Source organism: Ursus arctos, unplaced genomic scaffold, assembly GCF_023065955.2.
Source record: "Ursus arctos isolate Adak ecotype North America unplaced genomic scaffold, UrsArc2.0 scaffold_15, whole genome shotgun sequence".
Classification (NCBI taxonomy): Eukaryota; Metazoa; Chordata; class Mammalia; order Carnivora; family Ursidae; genus Ursus; species Ursus arctos.
Window position 1 is genome coordinate 8859972 of NW_026622819.1, and position 21184 is coordinate 8881155.

The 21184-nt window shown below is 43.5% G+C and overlaps 1 protein-coding gene across 1 annotated transcript in view; it reads right to left on the reverse strand.

Moving 5' to 3' along the window:
- Positions 1 to 21184, reverse strand: part of CTNND2 (catenin delta 2) — an 885151-nt gene that overhangs the window by 243050 nt on the left and 620917 nt on the right. Inside the window, exon 10 of the mRNA XM_044386968.3 lies at positions 2112 to 2244. Within this exon, the coding sequence (XP_044242903.3) occupies positions 2112 to 2244 (133 nt within the window). The remainder of the gene's footprint in view (positions 1 to 2111; positions 2245 to 21184) is intronic.

Below are 21184 nucleotides of genomic sequence, written 5' to 3' on the forward strand. Positions count from 1 at the left end.
GCAGCACCAGCCTCCGTCTGACAGGGACTCTGGGCCCGTCACCGATTCTCCCCCCAACCAACCGCACCTCCTCTTGTCTGCCCTGGGACGCGGGGCGCTTCTGATGCGGCCACACCCAAGTCCACACCCAAGTCCACAGCCCATCGCTGGGTGTCACTGCCACTGAGAGGCTTCAAGGTTAGTCCAAGGATCCTCTAGACAGAGCCCGTGGGGCCAGTGGCTTCACACTGCCCCGGGCAACGACCTTTGCACTGGCTGTACTGACTACAGGACTCTTTATAATAAAGATTCAGACTCTTTTTAGATGTTTGGCTTCTGGCAACTTTCAAGCCTCCCTCTCCCTTTCTGCCCACATCTGAGCAGGTGATAAGAAAGCCTGATGCTTCCGTGGCATCGCAGGAAGTTCAAATCACACCAGCCCCTGTCCACACGTGAGAACCTCACTCTGGCTCCACCCCATAATTACCATAATCACCATAAAAACCCAAGCTGACTGACTTCCTTTCCTGCTCTAAAGCCATTTTCGGTCCTGCTCCGGAGCCGCGCTGACCATCCCAAGAAGCTCATTATGTGAGTTATCCACGTTTTTGTACTTTCTGGGTGTATGTGTGGTGGCATCAGTCTTCACTTCAGAACCACGGTCCCACTTTTGTGGGGGTATCACAATACTCTGGATCCAACCTTATGCTAACAATGGAATCAAATGCTTCCTTGGCCTTTAAAGAAGCCGTCAAAGTTGAAACCTTGCAAAAACGGTGGTACGTAATCCCCTAATCAGAAATCTGTCCAGCATTTTGAGTGGCTCTTTTGTTTTCTATTAAAGGCATAGAAGGATTGAGATAATTTCCATTTGGGACAGAAGCCACATAACTTTAATTTATTTTTAGATCATTTAATGTAATTTTAGTAGTATTGTCTGACCTTTTAAACGTATCTTAGATAAACAATATTTGTCTTTATCTCAATGTTGGCACCGTTGACCTTTGGGACTGGATGATTCTTTGTTGCGGGTGCTGCCCTGTGCATGTGAATTTTAGGGTGTTCTCAGCAGCCCTAACCCTGCCCACTACACGCTGATGGCACCACCACAGCCCTCTCCAATCGTGACACCCACAGATGTCTCCAGATGTTGTCAGCTGTCTCTTGGGAGGCAAAATAGCACCTGGCTGAAAACCACTGTCCTATATTCAAGCCAAAAAGACATGTGACTTTTCTGATAAGTCCTTTGAGTCCCAGTGGAAGACAGAAAGAAATGATGAAAAGCTGCTAGGCTATATCTATCCCAGTGCAAGCAAGCAACATTTATAATAAATTGCAATTATATCTCCAAAATTCTTCTTTCCACTCTTAAACTAATTTCAACTCATCCTCAAAATTACTTCCATGCAATGGAGATGACTCTTTATAGCTTATCAAATCTTTTTTAAAAATTTGATTACTCAGCAGCCTATATGCAAACACTTGTCCCTGGCCTAAAAAACATCAGAGTGAGCTATGCTGACCACTGTGCTTTTCCAGAAATATCACGCAGCAAAATGTATATACAAAATATTCCAAGAACCACAGCACGCTAACATTGTTTACATAATGGACACAGACAATATGCTCTTTCATGGTCCACACATATCCGTATTACATTCACTGGTAATTTTGTAAATGGCTCAAAATCCTTGATTATAGCACAGAACTTGTTTATTGCCTAAAGTTCTCACCCTAGAAGTGAGTTTTCCAGGAAGGACAGATGATACCATAGGTTGATTGTAGTAATTTTGTAAAGTAAGATGCTTTGTATTTCTTGAAGATTTCGAGGCAGAGATAACTCCAGAGATGGAATTGGGAGGAGGAAGGCAAGTCCCATGAAAAGTCTAGTGTTAACACTAGCAGGGACCTTTGGTCACCTACTCCTCAGCACTCAAATATTAAACAAGAAGACTATATGCATATGCATGCCAATTAATTAGAGAGAAAGTGCCATTTCAGTCTTAAATATGGAGCTAAACTTTGGACACACAGCTTGAGTTTTCTTATTTCTTTCCCCTTTCAACATATACTACAGACCTCAGGGGTGATGAATCTGCCACCAGGCCCTTCAGAATCCAAGGAGTGCTTACCTCAGCTTTAATTTTATTGTCTCCAAAACAGAGGTGCTGTAGGTAGGCTGCAGCGTTGGACTGGACCGAAGGAAACTGGTGTTGGAGCATCTGAATCACCTCCGGCAGTTCCGGGTCTCTCCATCCGAATTCTCTGAACAAGAGGAAGGCAGGAGGACATGAGAGAAATCATCCCACGGTGTCAACACACCGATAACCTATTTACGAAATGCACTTAAGGGTTTACATGAAACTATTTCACAAATGACGGTTCTGGTCTTCTTACACACATATCCACTGAAAAGCACTGGAAAGGCCTTCCTAAGTAGATGGCTTGGAAGTGAATCTGTGTATACACATACTATCGTATGCAGAATATATATAGATAATCTTAAATGCATCAACTGAATTTACACATTTAGAAAGATTACCAAAAAATGACCTGAAGTGTCACATGATTTTATGAATATATACATTTTTGATTTGGGCTTAAGTGGAGAATTTATAAGGTCACATTGGTTTTCTAATGTATTTTTTCAATGGTCTGCTCCAGGTACAGCGTTTAGCTAAATTATCAGACCAGAGAAAATATAACTGGATGGCTCCAATCTGAAACGCTGTGATAGCACTTGACACCATTTTTATTATTTTTATGATTGGTATTGTTGCTACTGTTATCATAATCTCTTCTTGAAAAATACACAGATTCCCTAAACGATTCTCTGGGGATAAAAGGAGAGCAACACGAAGACTTTATAAAAGGAAATTAAAGAGTTAGGTTTATTCATACAATGTTAATAAGCAGTTTTTTGCATTGCACAGTTTTCTTCTGTAATCCCCTTTTCATATCTGAGATACTCCAAGAAGCTGGTTGTTTATTTCATTTTAGCAAATATGCTCTGAGACATTTAAGTCCACCCCCAAACACAAGATTGATTGTACCATTATGCAAATGGATATTGTTTTATGAAATCAATCAGCTCAACCAGCTAGAACACGGAGCTAACAGGGCCAGCTGTATGGATTCTATTCCTGTAGCAGGGAACCAATTTTTAACAGAGAAATAAAAAAGCAACCTCTGAGACCACAGATAAAAACTTGACCCCACATGCCACGAAAGGGTACTATTTATCCAACGGATAGGGTGAAGAGAAATGAGGTGGCTTTACAATAACCACTCTACTCCTGGAAAAACAACTCAAAAGCATACACCCTGTTGGTACCAGGTCGGTGCTGTCATCTGAGAAGAGCAGTCATGAAAAATGGGGCAGAGAAGGAACAGACAAAGGTTGAAAGTGTCCTCATAGATTCTAACCTGTTCTCTTTATCTTCCCTTTATCACAACTAGTAGAGGTTGTCAAGCAAACCTTGGAACATGTCAGCGCTCCCTTTGTGGGCTCTGAAGACAATATGCAGTAGGACTCCTTTTGAATTCGCTCAGTTTTTAAGAGAAAGCATTTGATGGACTGTGCATTAAGTATTTAATAAATTTACATAACATTTTAGACAGCCACACATATTCTAAAAAAGGACACAGAGTACAGTAATATCTCTGCTACAAAATATCCGTAAGTGACTGCTGACAGTCGGCAAACTACTGAAATGTTCTGCTATGTGATCAAACTGAAAAACAATTAGGGATCGAAACACAGGAAGTCTCTTTCTCTTCTTAGTTTAAGTTCCTTCTCTTGCATGATTCTAAACCACCTCGGCAACATCAAGGGAGCACAGTCCCTCTGCTTATAATAGCAGCCAACTAAAATTCTGTTCTTTGTTCACATAAAATAGAAATCTACAGAACACCTATAAATCAAGATTAGCAGTGTCATATAGACCCTCGATGGCTAAGATGAAGTCAGGTGAGCCTGTGCTATCGGAAAGTGATTAGTAAAGAATTAAATTCAGCCTATATAATTAACCAGCTAGTGACTGCTCTATTAGGCTTATATGGCATATATCAATACGTCTTTTGAAAAAGATCTCTAGGGGAACAGTCTTAGGGATTCTGCACAGATGCACTCACATGGGTTCGTTTGTGTGGGTGCCTGTACGTACATGTGTGCACATACGCACACACACAGCCCAAACTCACAACAGGTGCACTCTCTAAGGCATCATGAGTCCAGGAGGGATCCAAGCTCTTCACTCTTGGTCAAAAGAAAGGCTGTTGTCAGCCTCCCCTTGAAACCTCTGGAATCCCAGATATCCCCTCTACCCCATTACTCTCTCCCCAGACCTTTTCTGCACCTTTCACCCAGCTGACCAAGCCACCTCCCACCCACCCTTCTTCCTCCCTGAGGCATCTAAATAGGCACAAACACAAACCTAATTGTACCACTTCATTGCTTAAAATCCTTCACTGGTTCCTACTGTCCTTGGCGTAAAGACCAGGATAGTCCATGGCTCGCCAGCAACACCTCGCCAGCCTTGTGTCCCACGGCCTCCCTGGGCCCCCTGCACTGGCCACACGGGCTGACAGCTCGGCCGTGCTCTCTCCCACCTCTGCTCCTGCCACCTGGAATGGTCCTGGCCCAGGGGCCTCTCACTCATATGCAGAGCCTTGGGTTCTTTGGGATTTCCTCAGCAAAGCCCTCTGTGAGTCCCATCCCGCGGTCCTAGGGGGAGTGCGTCCACTGCATTGTGGACTGTGACCCATGACCACCTCCCTCTCCACATGTGGTAAGCTCTGGGAGGCCAAGCCACAACTTTCTGGCCATGTTTGCTAACCAGCACGTACAATATCCCTGGTACATAATAAACATTACATAAATGTGCTTTGAAAGAAGGAAGGCACGAAGGAATGAGTGAAGAAAGCATCTTGGCAGGGAAAATGTTTCCTCTGTTCTACTGAGGTCGTTTCTCTGGCCAAATGGTCATTCTGGAATGTTCTCCCCTTCTCTGCCACACCTCCACCTCCACTCACAGAGTCGTTCTCCATGCTGCCAATCTGAGCAGTCTTTTCTATGCATCAATCTTATAACTCTGTATCTTAAACCCTCCAGCAGCTTCCTACTGCACCTAGGAAAACAGCCAACTCCTCCACTGGGCTTGGGAGGCCCACGTCAAGGACTCTTCCCTGTTTCTGAGCTGCCTGCACCAACCTCCACGAACTGCTTCCTTCCTATTGAAAACGGGACTCCTGTCCCCATCTCAAGATCCTGGTCCTTTTGGGGAGGCTTCACCCTCAGGACTTTGCATGGTATTGTCTTGTCTCTATTAGGTCTCAGTTCATATGTCTTGGAGGGCAGCTCCTGGAAGCTTCCAGACAAGAAAGCCTGACTCCCTGAGTCATCTTACCCACTGCCCTATTTTATCCACAATACTTAGGACTGTCTGAAATTCTCTTCCATTGCTTTCATGACTATTATTTATTCCCCCATCCCCACCGCCCCATACTCTCTCTCTTGTAAGCTCCATGGGGACAATGATTTTTCCTACAGCGTGAAGAAATTCCTGGAGCCGCCGTGTCCTGATCATGTGAAAGTGGAGTCCCAGGGGGTACTCTGGGACCAAGTGAAAGGGGGTCAGAGAGCTCAGAAATCCAGGTTTAAGACTGAAGACAACAGTAAGTTAGTGCTTAAGACGACCTGATGTTTTCCAGCCTAAACCAGCTTTCCGGGAATCGGGCTGGAGTGGACGGTGTGTCCAGGCGTTTGCTTCTGGTTTCTTCTAACTGGCATTCCCCAGCCTCAGCCACAGCAGCGGGTACCATCGAAGAGGATGCTAATGTTTTCAAATGCTTTCCTCAATTTCACGAGAGAGATGTTAAAGGAGCAACCCCCCGACCCCCCAGCTAAAGTCTGGGGGATGATTTATATTGAAGTCTCTTCTTCTGGAACGGTTTTGCTTCACTCAGAGGAGACTGTTGTATTTTTTTGTTGCCCATGGAGATAGACTCCAGAGAAAGGACTAGGGGCCCTGAGGAAATAAAATGTCCTTCTCATGAGGGCCAGAATTTGGTATATGATATGCTTTCTTCACATAAGGTCTTAATCCTTAAGGAGAAGGAACAGCTCACAAGACAAAGAAGTTCTGGAAAAGACAAATACCAATGAAGGAGCGGTGCGGGTGGAGACATGAGGTCATGGAGGGGTTGGCGGATTTGGGAAAGGTGTGTGCTCAGCCTGGCTGGGGAATGGTTAAAAAACAGGTTGAGGGAAGGAGTGCTGCCTGGGAGAAGGGATGGTAGAGACAGGGCTGGAAAGCAAGTCTGGGATGAGATCATGAAGGGCCTTTCATTCAACTACAAAAATTCTGGTTCTGGTCTGTAGTCGGGATTGTGAAAAAGAAATTAAGAGAATTTAGATTTGTTTGGGCTTACAGAACAGCCAGAAAAATCACCTTAAGTAATAATGTGAGTGCACTAAACGTCAGTTGCCATGGTTCCCTGTTCACACACTTTAAGTCTTTAATCCTTAAGTAGCCTTATGTGGTTTATTTTCATTTTACAGAGGAGGAAATTTGACTTACAGATGGTACGAACTTAAGTAGTACAGCCAAAATCAGACTCTCGCTGTCTGCTTTCAAATAGATAAATGTAACCAGATCACTATGCCTGCTGCAATCATTGCCTTGAAATAATGTCCAAAAGGGGGATTTTTTTTTTACACAATGTCTCAAAAATAAATATGTTTAAAACAGTGTCCACAGGGGACGTGCAGCAATGCCTGGAGACATTTTGGGTTGGAAGGTGCTCCTGGCGTCCAGCGGGGAGAAGCTAGGAACGAGACCCAACATGCTAGAGTGCACAGGACGGTCCTCTGCAACACAGAATGATCTGTCCCCAAACTGCCATTAGAGCCATGAACTGGATCTGATCCCTGGTGTTGAGTAAGCATGTGATAAGTCTCTCATTCCTTGATTATTTTAGTAGAATGGACACAGGATGTGGTGTCAAAATTAACTGGGTAAGTGTTTAGAACATGAACATCTGGCTTCCCCCCCTTCTAGCCCATAAATAAATACAGCATAATCCCCCAGTGTTTGCTGGTCTTGGCTTCCAGGGATCGAATATAGCAAACAGTACCACCTATTTCATGGGATATGTTTTTAGATGACACGTGAAATAATAAATGTGAAAGTGGTTGGTAAGGCATTAAGAGCTGGATATATACTAGAGATTGTTACCCTAAGATTGCGCTAAAGGAAATATGTCTGTATTTTGAAAATTTATATAATACCATTGAGTTTTTTAAAACTAACCATTTACTGATGTGTTTATTGATATTGGACATGATACTTACACGAAGGAACGTAAGTGTAAAGAGAGACACAGCTTTGGCTTACAGTAAAAATTGTTAATGAAAATGTGCCATTTGGAAACGATTTTTTTCCCCCTATTCCCCTCCAGTGGCAGAGTACCCTGGTGGGCAAAGGTTCTTTGGCTGCGGTCAGAGTTGGTTCCAATCCTGCTCTACCATGAACCCTTTCTGCAGCCTCGGGCTCCTCCCCTCTGTGTCTGGTTTGCTGCAGAGTCTCCATTGGCTGGCATGTTCTTTCTCTGGAGTAAAGGTTCATTGAGCCCATCTCTCATAATGAGATAATAATTCCAACCTTCGAGTATTGGTAGGATGATCAGAAATAATATATATGAACCAATGTCGGGCACGAATTGTGGACCCTTGAGAAACGTCCAGTATTATACATAACTAGAGGAAGAAGAGAACAAGAAATAAGAACTATCTACCATTTTCTACCAGAGCGAACTCCTAACTCTCTCTCCTTTGTGACTGGGCTTCACTTTAGAAATGTTAATGCAACTGGAGAATATGCAAATGTAACCTTTTCTCCATTAAAGCTTGTCACATAGACCAACAATATTGTGACAAAATCCTCACTCTTATATGGACTATCTGAGTTGTTAAAATTATAAGCGCTCCGCTCAGAGCTAAATAGCAAACAGTTTGAAACCCGTTACTTCGTTAGGGCTGGCACAGAGACCGGAGGCTGCATGCACTGTCACAACATTTTATCAAGTTTACTTCCGCACTGAAAAGAGCCCCAGGACAACCAGAGTCTTTGGGAATTCAAGATTTGATCTGACTCTTTGTGTTGGACGGACATCGCTCACTTTCACTGCAGCCTTGATAATTTTCGTGTGGGCAGGGCTGTATGGACATTACTTAAAGGTATGAAAATCTCCACCATTTATAAACTTTTGAACTCTCACGAAAAGTTTTAAAGACCCTTTTGGCTTTAACTTTTGCACCCAAAGCCATGAGGTGAGCTGTTTTGTTTTCGATTTGGTCTGGCTGATAAAGTTGGGGATGCAGGGTTGGTGCTCATAAGAATGTTAGATAGGTGGAAATTTTAATGGCAAAACAAAGATATTTTAACTCTTGCTGACGAAGGAGAGCTTACCCAGTGAGAAATACATGGAAGCACTAGAGCCTTCATTCTCATTCCTGGATATTTTACGGCCCAAACCAAAAGCTGCCCTACGGGGTTTATCGTATTTAAACTACACATCTTTGCTTTTATATAAACAGCAGTATTGGAATTAGGACTGTCTAGAAAACAAGCTTAATTGTTTTAGTTTTTAGGAACAAATGGCCCTCTCGAAGTTTTACATTTTGGGAGCATGTAATTCCCCAAACTACATCATAAGCATTAATTCACTCAGCCATGATGTCTCGACTTCTCTCCAGATGGAGCAGCCATGGCACAGCTTGTAGACGTGTTCAGCTCACAGGGACTAGATGTCCTCAGGGACCACCCAGCCAGGGCTTCTCTCCTGGGGATGATCCCCTTTTTATCTAAAATCTGCGCCACTAATTATGCCCTCCCTTTTCACAAACTATTGGGGCAACTCGCCCAAATCATCTATGATGATACGATAAAACAAACGAAAAATCAAGTACAAAAAAGAGAAAGAATTCAAATGTTACGAGCGTAAGGTCCGCATACTTGTTTCAAACGTGACTTTCCTTACAAGTAGCCCTGCCATCGGCAGAGAAATTAACAGGAGAGAACCAGGGCCATTCCTGTTAGTTAAGTGAAAGCACAGAATCCCACCACTTTCTGCCCTGGGAAATCAGGAAGGAAGAATCTGGGACTCTCTATCTGTGGCTGGTCTCTGGTGAGGATACCGTGGTAGGCTGAATGAAGGCCCCAAAGGTACCCAGGTTCTAATCCCAGCAACCTGCGAATGTTACTTTATTTGGCAACATGGACTTTGCATAGACTAAGAAGGCAACATACCACTGAAATAAGAGGCTATGTTGCTGTCTTTGAAGATGGAGGAAGGGGCCATGAGCCAAGAAATGTAAGGAACGCAGTTCTAGGAGCTGGAAAAGGCAAGGACAAGGCTTTCCCCCTAGAACCTCTGGAGGCAGCGTGGTCCCACCGACAGGCTGATTATAGCCCAGGGAACCCGATTTCAGACTTCTGGCTCTCAGCTCCGCGAGAGGATCAATGTGTGTTACTGTACTTCGTTAATCCTGTGTTAGTTTGTTAGAACAGCCACAGGAACCAGCTGCAGACATGGCCTTTAGAAGCTGACAAGAGACCACTGGACAGACTCCAGGGAGGTGCGGGGAGCTGCTCAGATTGTCCCAAGAGGCTCCACCTCCAACTCCTGCCTCTGGGAGTCCTCCCTGTGATGGCTGATGATCGGGTCAACTCATCTACGACTCACTCTGACCGACCAACCAGCAGCTCCTGGTTATCTATCTGAACCTGCCGCCTCTCTGGCCCGCGGCTTATTTCTGTTAGGACGAACAGCCTTCACTTCTCACCATATTCCTGCAGGCTGCCTGGCTTCCTGCTTTGTCCAAGGATTCAGCTATAAACCACTCGCTCCTCCAGTCAAGGTTCGCTGAGTGGCCACCGTGCACCTGTCGGAGACTCAGTACTGAACACAGCGGAAGTTCCCATCCTCGGGGAACAACTTTCTAATGGTGATTGCCAAATTACTACTAAAAGCACAAAATATATTATTTGTCAGATAGTGTTAAGCATGTGCTGGGTTAAACAGTGACCCCTCAACAATCCATGTCCACTTGGGACTTCGGAATGTAATTAAGGATCAAGATGAGATACTAGTGGATGAGGACGGGACTTAAATCCAATGATGGGGTCCTTATACGACACATAAGAGGACACAGAGAGACACAGGAGCAGAAAGCAATGTGCCGACAGAGGCAGGGACTGGAGTGATGTGGCTACAAGCTGGGGGTGTCAAGGGTTGCCTGCAGCCACGGGAAGCAAGGAGGCATGAACATTTTCTCCTTCAGACCCTCTGGAAGGAGCCAACGCTGCTGACACCTTGACCTGACTTCTGATCTCCTCAAATATTAGAGAATTAATTTCTGCTGTTTTCAGCCGCCTTGTTTGTTGTATTTTGTTACGGCAACCACAGGACTCACACAAGCGTAACAGGAAAAATAAAGCAAACACAGGCAATTCTGGTGTACGTGCACTCACACCCACGCTACAACCCACGGGCTACGTGGGGGTTGTTATTGTAAATACTGTGGCTATGGAACAGCTCCCTGAGAAGGTGACCCTGGAGCATAGACCTGGAGGTGGTGCTAGGTGGAGGAATGTTCCAGAAAAGGAGAATAGGGACAAGACCCTGAGGCAGGAATGTGCGTGGCGTGTCAGACAAGCAGTGAGAAGGCCAGTGCGTGAAGTGGAGGGGGTCCTGGGGCCATGCTGAGAGAGGCATTGGGGGCCCAGATTATACAGGATTTATCAGTCACAGCAGGCCCTTGGCTTCCGCTCTGAGAGACATGGGAACCATCAGAACACTGTGATCGGATTCACATTTTTAGAGGATCACTTTGGCAATGGTTACATGGATGTATACATCTGTCACTTAGAAACTACAGGCCTAAAATGGCGTGTTTCTCATACATAAATTATACATTGATGAAGCGGAGTTTACAAGAGGTCCCTCTGGCTGCAGGGTTGAGAACAGACTCTAGGGGGCAGGATGGAGCAGGAAACAGTTCTTGCAGGGACCCTGGTGAGGGTGATGGTGCTGAGCCCTGGAGGGAGTCTGGATGCAAGCTGGAGGCTGGGTCAGCAGCGTGTCATGATGGGTGGTGTACAGAGTGTGAGGGCAAGAGATGCCCTGTGGATCGCCACAATCAGCCCTCCTCCCGCCAGTGCTCCCGTTAACAGGTCACCTCATCCATCATGCCCTGCCTGGGGACAACAGGGTGGACTGGCCAGGCTAGGACCCACGTTGGGGCACTGGCATGTATGATTTCAGAATAAGGACAAGCAATTTCAACTAGCAAGTTTCCTACTGGCTGCTGGAGCGGAGACACAGAAACAATAAAATCATGAGGAAATGGCTCATTTCCCAACTATTATAGGTCCTGGGTGCCTTAAATAAATCTTAGCCAAGCAATGAGCTTTTTCTCAGAGTTCAGTTGATTAGGACCAAGGGGGAAAAACAATGAAAAATGATTAGCAAAAATTTATGCTATTATTTATCAATTTAAATCTCATGTATTTTAAGTACCAGTGAATTTCTGCTTCTATTGAGGGCCTCAATATTCTAAAAATCTGTTAGATGGCAAAGAATATTATCAATTATACTGTAATACCTTTCAGTATCAATAAAATTCAAAATACTATTTTTTATCTATTAATACAACTAGACTTTTTCAATAAAATATGTTCCACAATGAAAAATCAACTTCCTACATATAAGCATTTAGTTGCCCTGGAAATTCTAAAGGCTGTGCTTGGTGGTAATAGCCCAAGGGAACAAAGGACAAATTAGTACCCATAAACTATTCCTTGTAAGCCATAACGACTTTATGGAAAATGTTTATATTCTATGCCTATGTACCCATTTTAAAATTAACAGTCTGTGGTGCTTTGTAGAAAAATCACCTGGACCTGTGACCCTTCAGTGGGAACAGAGGGAGGGATCTGATGCCCACAATCCAGGCGAGGGGTGCAAGATTCTAGGATTCTAGAGCAACAGTGTTTACTTTGTCAATAGCGGCAGAGATCAGGATTTTGCCTCACGATTAGATTAGGAATTTGAGAAAAAGCCAAAAGGCCTTGATCACCCCCAGAAAGTTCTATTATATGTGTGTGTATTAAAAGAAACTTAATATGAAATAAAATTAAAAATGGCCTAGAAATATACTGCGTATAAATTACAGAATGGAACACGCTTTCTTATAAATTAGGTAATGATATCATCTGACAGTTCGCTGTCAAAAAAAATCTTTAAAAAAAGAGCTTTTAATGATTCCTTTTATGAAAACTTCCGAACTTCTGATAAAAGCCATAATTACACAGGTAAACACATTTTAAAAGCAAGAACACCGTCTCCAAAGACTGCACGCTAAGTTCCCTGTCTGCGGAAGTGAGAAACTGTCCTCAGCACCTGTCGCGGTGTCTTCGGAATGTAAGCTGTGAGGCTGTACTGGAGGGCTGATTGCTAAGCAGGGTCCAGGGTTGGTATCTAGTGATATCCTTCGTTGGTGTTGGTCCTGCAAATGTTGGTAGCGTGTTTCACACATGCAATTTCATCTTTTGTCACCTTATTTTAGTCCTCCAAAGAATGACAACTCAATTTATTTCAGGTAACACTGAACAGAGATGCCTCCTTTAAAGAAAATCTCAATAGAATCTAACAAAATTTGGTTCAGAAGAGGTAGCAGGTGAGAAAGATGTTTGAAGATACTCTTTAAAATGAAGTAACAAATCATCTGAAAAGAGCACCCGTGCATTGTCTCCTTCTAGGAGTATTTGAGAAGGCTTTTCATGAATCAGGAAAAGTTCTAGGTCTTGGGGATACGAATATTGAGTCCTGACCTCAAACTGCTTATACTTTAGCTGAGAAGACAGATTCTAAATAAGCAAGAACCGTATACCAAATAAAAGATATTATTCAAAAAATGCCAGAACTGGGGCGCTTGGGTGGCTCAGTCAGTTAAGTGTCCAATTCTTGATTCTGTCTCAAGTTATGATCTCAGGGTTGTGAGGTCAAGTCCCACATCAGGTGAGTGTGGAGCCTGCTTGGGATTCTCCCTCTCCCTTTCTCCCTCCTCCTCCTCTTCCTCTCTCTAGAGGGGGAAAAAAAAAGCCAGAGCAGCATTTAAAGCCAATCTAGTTGGTTCTTTCCTTTTGGATAGTGCTGGATTCAATCAAGCCAAAGGATGGCAGAAATAATTATTACTAACTTTTTACTAAATAATTATACCATCATGAAAAATCATAATGATGCCTCATAATTTCCAAAATTTTTATATATGCATTTAATTGGAAGGGACTTTATCTAGCATTTCCCATGCTTATTGTATAGACTCAGAAACTCAGGTCAGACTATTTAGTGACTTGACAAAGGTCACAAGTGGATTAGTGCATGGAACCTGGTGGTCAATCATCAAGGCTCGTAGCTTATTCAAAGTTACATTCAAAGTTACACTAAAAAATATCTCCTCCCTCAGTCTGCTCTGCAACGCACGCGGACTCTAGTTCCAAACCTTGATTTCTGCCATGACTTGTAGTGGGCAATAATGTGGGAGTAGAATTACCTAATAGAGAAAGGATGTTATTTAAGAAGGAAGAGAACACTTATTCTAATGGCCTTATAGATTAATTTCCTGAGAAGCACAGTGTCATATAGTAGAAGGGGATGGTATTCAAGAAGGGAAAGCTTTTTTTTTAAAAAAAAAAAAAAGTGAATTAATTAATTTTAAAAAATCTCTACAACCAATGAGGGGTTCAAACTCACAGTCCCATGATCAAGAGTCACATGCTGTACTGACTGAGCCAGCCAGGTGCCCCAAGAAGGGTAAACTTTAAAAAGCATGTCATTAGCTATGTCAATGCAATCCAACCAAGACCATCAGGACCACACCTGGGGTTGAACAAAACTGATCTCGTTGCTCCTAACAACAAGAAAGAACCCCCCACCCCCCACGGAACTGCGGGGTATTTTAATAAGATGGTATTCGAGCAGACTTATGGAATCTGGACTTGTGTTAGGCACTTCGGGGGCAGGGCCTGGTTCTGGATTGGCTGTTGCCGGGATGCAACTCGCTATCTTCGAGATTCTTAAGATCTAGGAGGGAAGACTAAAGCAAGGCTCCAACTGTGATTAGCGAAGAAAGAGCAGTCATCGCCATCAGCCTGGACAGGTGGCTGTTTCCATCAGTTTTGTGATGTGGACAACGTTCATGTTTTGTCTGAGTTCAGACGTGACTATGGAGGGGTCTTCATTCTGTTTTGACCCACCATTGTCAGAGAGGCCTTGTGTGATGCTGGTGTTCTGTGACATTGTTTATGCTCAAAAGAACACCGAGGCCAGCTGTGGGTGCCGGGCCAGCTCCTGGCTGCCAGGGGCTGCTCTTCTCCTTCTTGGCCACCCAGCCTGGGGCTGCCCAGTCAGGAGACTCACGGGGCCTCAGAAAGGGAAGGGAACATGCCAGAGATCAACGTTCCCTTCTGCATCTGGAGAAGCGGCATTCTGGGGGTTAAAGCAGTGTTGTTAAACTCTGTCAATGTGATACCAGAACCACAAGTGAGAAGAGAAAAGAGAAGAGAAGAGAAGAGAAGAGAAGAGAAGAGAAGAGAAGAGAAGAGAAGGAGCCAGTTGTATTTTGTCCCCATGAAGCTACATTCTGTCTACCCCCCCCTTTTTTTTTTGTATACTTGGGCTGGTTATTTTAAAATCTCAGAGACAGCAAGTCTGACACTCGAAAGTAAGCACTGATGAATGAGTTCGTGGGTTACATCTCTTGGAATTTTTCTGTTGTTGTTGCTACTGAAATGCATCAGGAATGGGAGGAAAGCTTTTGGGTATAGTTGCTGTTTAGCTGCCAGAGAAGGAAAAAACAAAGGAGACAACTCTAAACAGTCACTAGTGACTATGTCACAAAACAACCCAAACACACGTAGCTAGGTTTGTTTCAATTTGCCCTTAAAGGAAGTATAAAGAAGCTATGATTACTTGGGCACAGTCTTAATACTAGAAAAAGAGAAGTGCTATGTCCTAGCGGCCATTCATAAGTATCCCTCATCACTAGACATTAAATGCAAAGGAATTCCATGCACAGGCATTTTCTTTTACCATATTTCACATTACTTTTGTGTCTGGATTTTTCTAAATATAAAATGTGGAGGGGATATATATATTTTTACCCCTCATTTTGAATAAGATAGCTAACAATGGGTATTTATTAGTAGTCCCCGCAGATCATGGGTAAAAAGGTATGGACAGGTCAGCTGTCTGCCATTATCCTGGAAGATTCCATATCTGTGCAACTGAATGCATTAGCAAGCCTCTTGTTAAAAGTGCCATCATTTAAAAAAAAAAAAAAGACGCTATTCATTTCCAGATAACAGTGTCCCATTACCTTTAATTTCTATCCATTGATAAAGTCTTAGACTCGGCTTTTATTACCTCTGTGTCTGTCTACCTCTCAATAGAACGGCTGTGATTAATTTGAAAATTAACTGAAAAGTTTGCAATGAGTTTAAAGATACTTTCTGTTATTGCTGCCATAGACTTTTATAATTTAACGGGCAGGATGGCCGACAAGGCTGATGGAATATGTCTGATTACTGGAAAAAAGAGCAAGTGGCAGAGAAGTATAGTCTTATTTATGCAAATAATAAAAGTGCATAACATTTCTTTTTATCTTTTTCGCTAATTAAGAATTATGATTTCTTCATTAAGTATTTCTTTATTCACTAGCAGAACGTTTTAAGTTCTACCCACAGCTGTGAACTGAAGCCACAAGGAAACAAATCATTTGGATCTTAAAGAATGCTAATTTAATATCTAATTGTTGAGCACATTTATTTTTCCTTTGTGGGAAGGGACTGAATACAAAAACCGGGCAGAGCCTGACTTCATATAACTGTAGACGCTCCCAAGCCTTGCTGGCCCGCGGGGTCCTCTGTAAGTTGCTCATGGTGCCCCCGGGCCAAAAGAAATGCCTGACAGCTCCATTTATCAAGTGGCCAAGTCCAAACAACTTCAGAACTGTCCATGCCCTAACCAGCTAATGCCTCTGGGGTGCAGCTCAGCTTCCCCAACCTCAGAATCAGACGCCAGGGCCTTCAGTTCCTCTCAAAGCTGATTTCCACATGTTGCTTGCTTTTTATAAGCCAATGCTCTGAAAACCCAGGTCTGTATGGTTATGACGTCATCAAAAGGAATGTGACACAATTCAGTTTTGAAACTGAACCAATTCAAGCTCATGCTTCTCTTGGTGTCCGACAGATGGTTTATCTCTCTTGAAAATGGAAACTAGCGGGAGGAGCCCCTGAGTTTGCCGTGTCATCCTGGGCCACCTTGGAACGTGGTGTGGGAGCAGCGGTAAATGAATGGTCCTTGCCACTGCTCTGGCCGCAAGTTTTATCTTGTAAGATTTCAACTCAGAATTTCAACGAAGAGACACAGTAGTTAAGTTCAGTGAATAAACACTTGTCATTTGGGAAAATGTTCTTCCTCTTCTGTAACAGCTTTTCTTTTTGTAAATGTTTTGAAATGTATTTTTTTAGGACTTTTAAAGACCAAAATCACAGCATTCCTTACGTATTTAAAAAAATGCTTACAACAGAATTTGGGGAAGATACCAACATTTAAGCTTGCTTTCTCTCTCTCTCTCTTTTTTACCTTAGCAAGAATAGAGTACAACGGGATGCGACGCTCCTGACAAAAATACCACTTTGGTGGCAAGGACGTTACTGAAAACGCTTATTATATTCGGCATGCCCTTCACTGTCTGAAATGACTGTTAAGGGTTTCCTTCTTTTTTTTTTTTTTTTTAAAGATTTTATTTATTTATTCGACAGAGATAGAGACAGCCAGCGAGAGAGGGAATACAAGCAGGGGGAGTGGGAGAGGAAGAAGCAGGCTCCCAGCAGGGGAGCCCGATGTGGGGCTCGATCCCACAACGCCGGGATCACGCCCTGAGCCGAAGGCAGATGCTTAACCACTGTGCCACCCAGGCGCCCCAAGGGTTTCCTTCTTGAACTTGATTTTAAGGGACCTCCTTCATACCCACTTCCAACCTTTTCCCCAGGGTGTGTTGGGCTCTATGGACTTCGATTGCAGAGAGAGAGGTCCCGTGAGAAACAGGAGAGCCACAGAAAGCAAACAAGTTCTTGACTTGAAGACCGTTCTCAGATGAACGTAACAGGCACTCTAGACTTACCTGCCCTGGAGTAATCAGAGATTGTACAGAGATAAACTTTATCCACTACCTCTGGAGACAATCATAGATTAATAATCTGGGAGAATATCTCCTTACGTGACTGTACCATAGCACGGACTTTGGTTTGTACAAGCAGAAGTCAGCCTGGCAAGAGCTCCCATTTAGTGAGCGAGCCCTGTGTGCCCCCCACAGCTCTGGGTGCCTTACCCACTTCATACCCACCATATTCCCATCTGGGCGGTACCATTAGATCCCCTATTTTATAGCTGCAGCAGTTGTGGCGCAAAAAGCTTTAGCAACTTGCCCGAGATCCCAGAGACAATCAAGTGATGGATCCAGAATTAAATGTAGGCAGACTCACTTTGAAACCCACCCTCCTAGGGGCGCCTGGGTGGCACAGCAGTTAAGCGTCTGCCTTCGGCTCAGGGCGTGATCCCGGCGTTATGGGATCGAGCCCCACATCAGGCTCTTCCGCTATGAGCCTGCTTCTTCCTCTCCCACTCCCCCTGCTTGTGTTCCCTCTCTCGCTGGCTGTCTCTATCTCTGTCGAATAAATAAATAAAATCTTTAAAAAAAAAAAAATGAAACCCACCCTCCTAACCAAGCTGTTGCCCTGTCTAACCAAACATTTCTTTCTTTTTTTTTTTTTTTTTTATGATGTGGGGCCTGATGTGGGGCTCGATCCCATAACGCCGTGATCACGCCCTGAGCCGAAGGCAGACGCTTAACCGCTGTGCCACCCAGGCGCCCCTAACCAAACATTTCTCGTTATTATTTTTACAAACAACTAGAAGTTAGAATGCACGTCTATCCCTCGGAAATTTCATTAGAAGAAGGTAAAATTCATTTACTTTAGGACCAACCCCATGTTGATTATGTATGTTTCAATGGCAATGGCTTTCTTTCTTTAAATCAAGACTCGTATCATTTGAAAATTATCAATGAGACACAGAGACATTTTATGCGACTGACTTTTGTAAAGCAATGACGTTATGTTTAAGCAAACATCTCTCTTATGCTTTTGTCCATTTACGGCTTCAGGCAGCCTCATTCCAAGGATTCCAGAACCCAGAGCCAGGTGGGACAGAAAAGGAAAGGTCTTTCCTGGAGAAAGATCACTGCTCTCCACCAGTTCTTAAACACAATCCTTTTCTTTCATGACCTGGTCTCTAAATTTTACTTGGCCCCACATGGGGCCCATTCCTCCAAATTCCTTCCAAACGTGTTACGCTCTGCATTCCTCTGGCTTTTGCAAGTCCCATGGGATTCATTCAATTAATGACGATGATGTCAAATACAATCGGCCGTCTGGAGGTTTATGTCTGCAAAGATTTATGCTGCTTGAAGTGCAATAAATAACACCTTCCAGATAGAAAACATTTTCCTAATTTGTATTATTCTCCTAACCTTAGTGTTTTCCTGTTTAAAGTTTCCCACAGGGATTTGCTATGCCAATCAAAATCTGCTGGTTGGAATTAAAAACAGGTATTTTCTTTAAACAAGGTCTGATATAATACCCTCAGTGTATTCATACTACATTCATTTGTATTTATTGGTGTCATATATTACCTTGTCCCAAAACTATTTGGTATTTTCTATCAAGATCCCCCATAATGACCAGAAAAATGCCTTCCATTGAGTGGATTCAGAAAATAATGCCTGTATAAATCTAATAGGCTAAAATCTTGACTGGATTTTTAAAATGTACATACATCACCCAGCTTTAACATACAGAGTGATAAGCCTTAGTTGCTGCTCAATAAATGTTGGTGGTCATTTAAGTTTTCTTCCCCATGACTCTGTGAGGCAGGGCCCATGATTATCTCTACTTTATAGGTGAAGAGACCGAGGTTCAGAGAGCTTGAGAGACTTGCCCAGTTTGTTGGAAGGAAGCCTGAGGGTCACCTTGGTTTCAGTGAGTCCATACCCTGGGCTAGCTGCATGAAGCAGAGCCCATCCCATCCGTGGCTGTGCTTCTCAGGGTTGGGTAAGGAAGGCGGAATCCGTGTGAGCACAAAGGAGGAATTTAACCATACATAGTGCATAGAACACTCTTTGCCATAACAGAACTGAACACACTTGAACTTTCTGGTGCTCTCCAGGGAGTATTTGACTTCTAAGTATCAGAGGTGTAGACTTCTCAGAGGCAAGATCTCAAGGAAGGCTTTCTTCCACTAAGGTCATGGGAAGTGCGTATTTCTTCAAGCTATGAGACCATTCAGATTCATTTTATGCGGGTGGATACAAAAATAAGAAAGCAGAAGATTAGGGCCAGTTTTGTTTTGTTTTTTTTTTTAACTTCAAGTAGAAGTGTTTAAGATCTATAAAATATTTCCTGAGTTAGGAAAAGCAGGCATCATCCCCCTTTGCAGGTTTGAAAATAATTATGATTGGTTAAAATATTACACACATTTTGGAAGTCCAGATAGAAAGTACAGAAGGCACTACTCGAGGTGAGAAACACTGCCGACTCAGCTGAGTATCTTCATTTCACACAGTCGTGTCAAGTGGCTTGGGTTGCTGTTGTCCTTTAAAATTTGTATTCTGCCCGTTTCTTGACTGCATTATTTGTTTTTTGGTTGTTGAGTTTGGTAAATTCTTTATTCTGGATGACACTGGAGCTAGAGGTTTACGGTTTAAACACCTTCCCTTCACCCCCTCTCACGTACGTGTCATCTGTGAGTTCTTCTAGATATGCCTCTGACTTATTTCTGTTCTGAGTCTCTGCTACATCTGAGACTTTAATTTACTGCTTAGCGTGTGATTTAGTACTTCCTTGATGGTTAAGTAGAAGAGGGGAAAGAGGGTCTGGATTAGCAATGGGGGGAGGGGATGAAACACAACCTTACTTTCTGGGGAACGTGCCCTCGTCCCACCGCAGCAAGGACTCCCAGGTCCTTTCCGCTACAGGTGGGCCTCCTCCTACTGCAGAACATCGTTCCCAGAAAGGAGAATCTGTATTTGCTGGTTGCGCAAACAACCCCACCAGAACTTTAGCCAGGCAAGTGAGTGACAGAGAAGCATCTTCGGATCCTGGCATTTTTCGTGTTCGTTGCACAGTTGTGGTGGTATCAAATATTTTTGGGAAAAGACTCTTGGAACGAAAATCACCATATTAGAACATAAAGAAAAATTCAATCTTGTCTCATTTTCTCTCAAATGCATGAACATAAAGGTGACCCAATCTGGGAGGATGCTGGTGGAGGGAAGGATGGGCACTGTCATCTCGGGAGAACACAAATATTTATAAGGGACCGCTTCTTCGATAGCTGTTGGCAAAAAATAACACTGCAAATAAAAGAATGATATTTAAGTTCCTTCCTCTCTCCTCACCATGTCACACGCAATCAGACACGGGAACTGTAAACTCAAATTCCAAGGCAGTCCCGTCTCCACAGACTCATTAGTTCTTGCTTTGAAAACTGTGATATTTCCTAATGGGCTCTCTCACTCCAGGCTGGAGAAACCAACACCTCCAGTTTATCCTGCACATCGCCGCTGCTATGATGCTTCTAAAGCAAACTAGAATGTCTTACTGACCTTCTAGAAATTCTCCATTGCACTCTGTCCCTCACGGACCTGTGCTCTACGACGGACCCCGTATCCTGGCCCCTGCCTCCTCCCTCCTCCCTCTGCACTGTGTGTAGGTCCCTACATGGGTCTGGCACTTCCTCCATTGCTAATGTGGGTCATTTCCCATCTGCTGGGAAATACTCTTCTGCTTAAGAATTAGGACCTGTAAAAGCTCTTTCCCGATGACAAAGTAGTTGATAATATCCATAGGTGATACTGGTATGTTAACACAGATATTCAAGATACCGTCTGTGGGGCACCACATTCTGGAGAAAACGCTGTCTAGTTCTTGGCACTATGGAAATTTCTCAGGCCTCTTTTGTGGCAAGCAAGCAGACTCTGTGGCACAGGTCCCACCGAAATTTTACACGTATCTGTTTA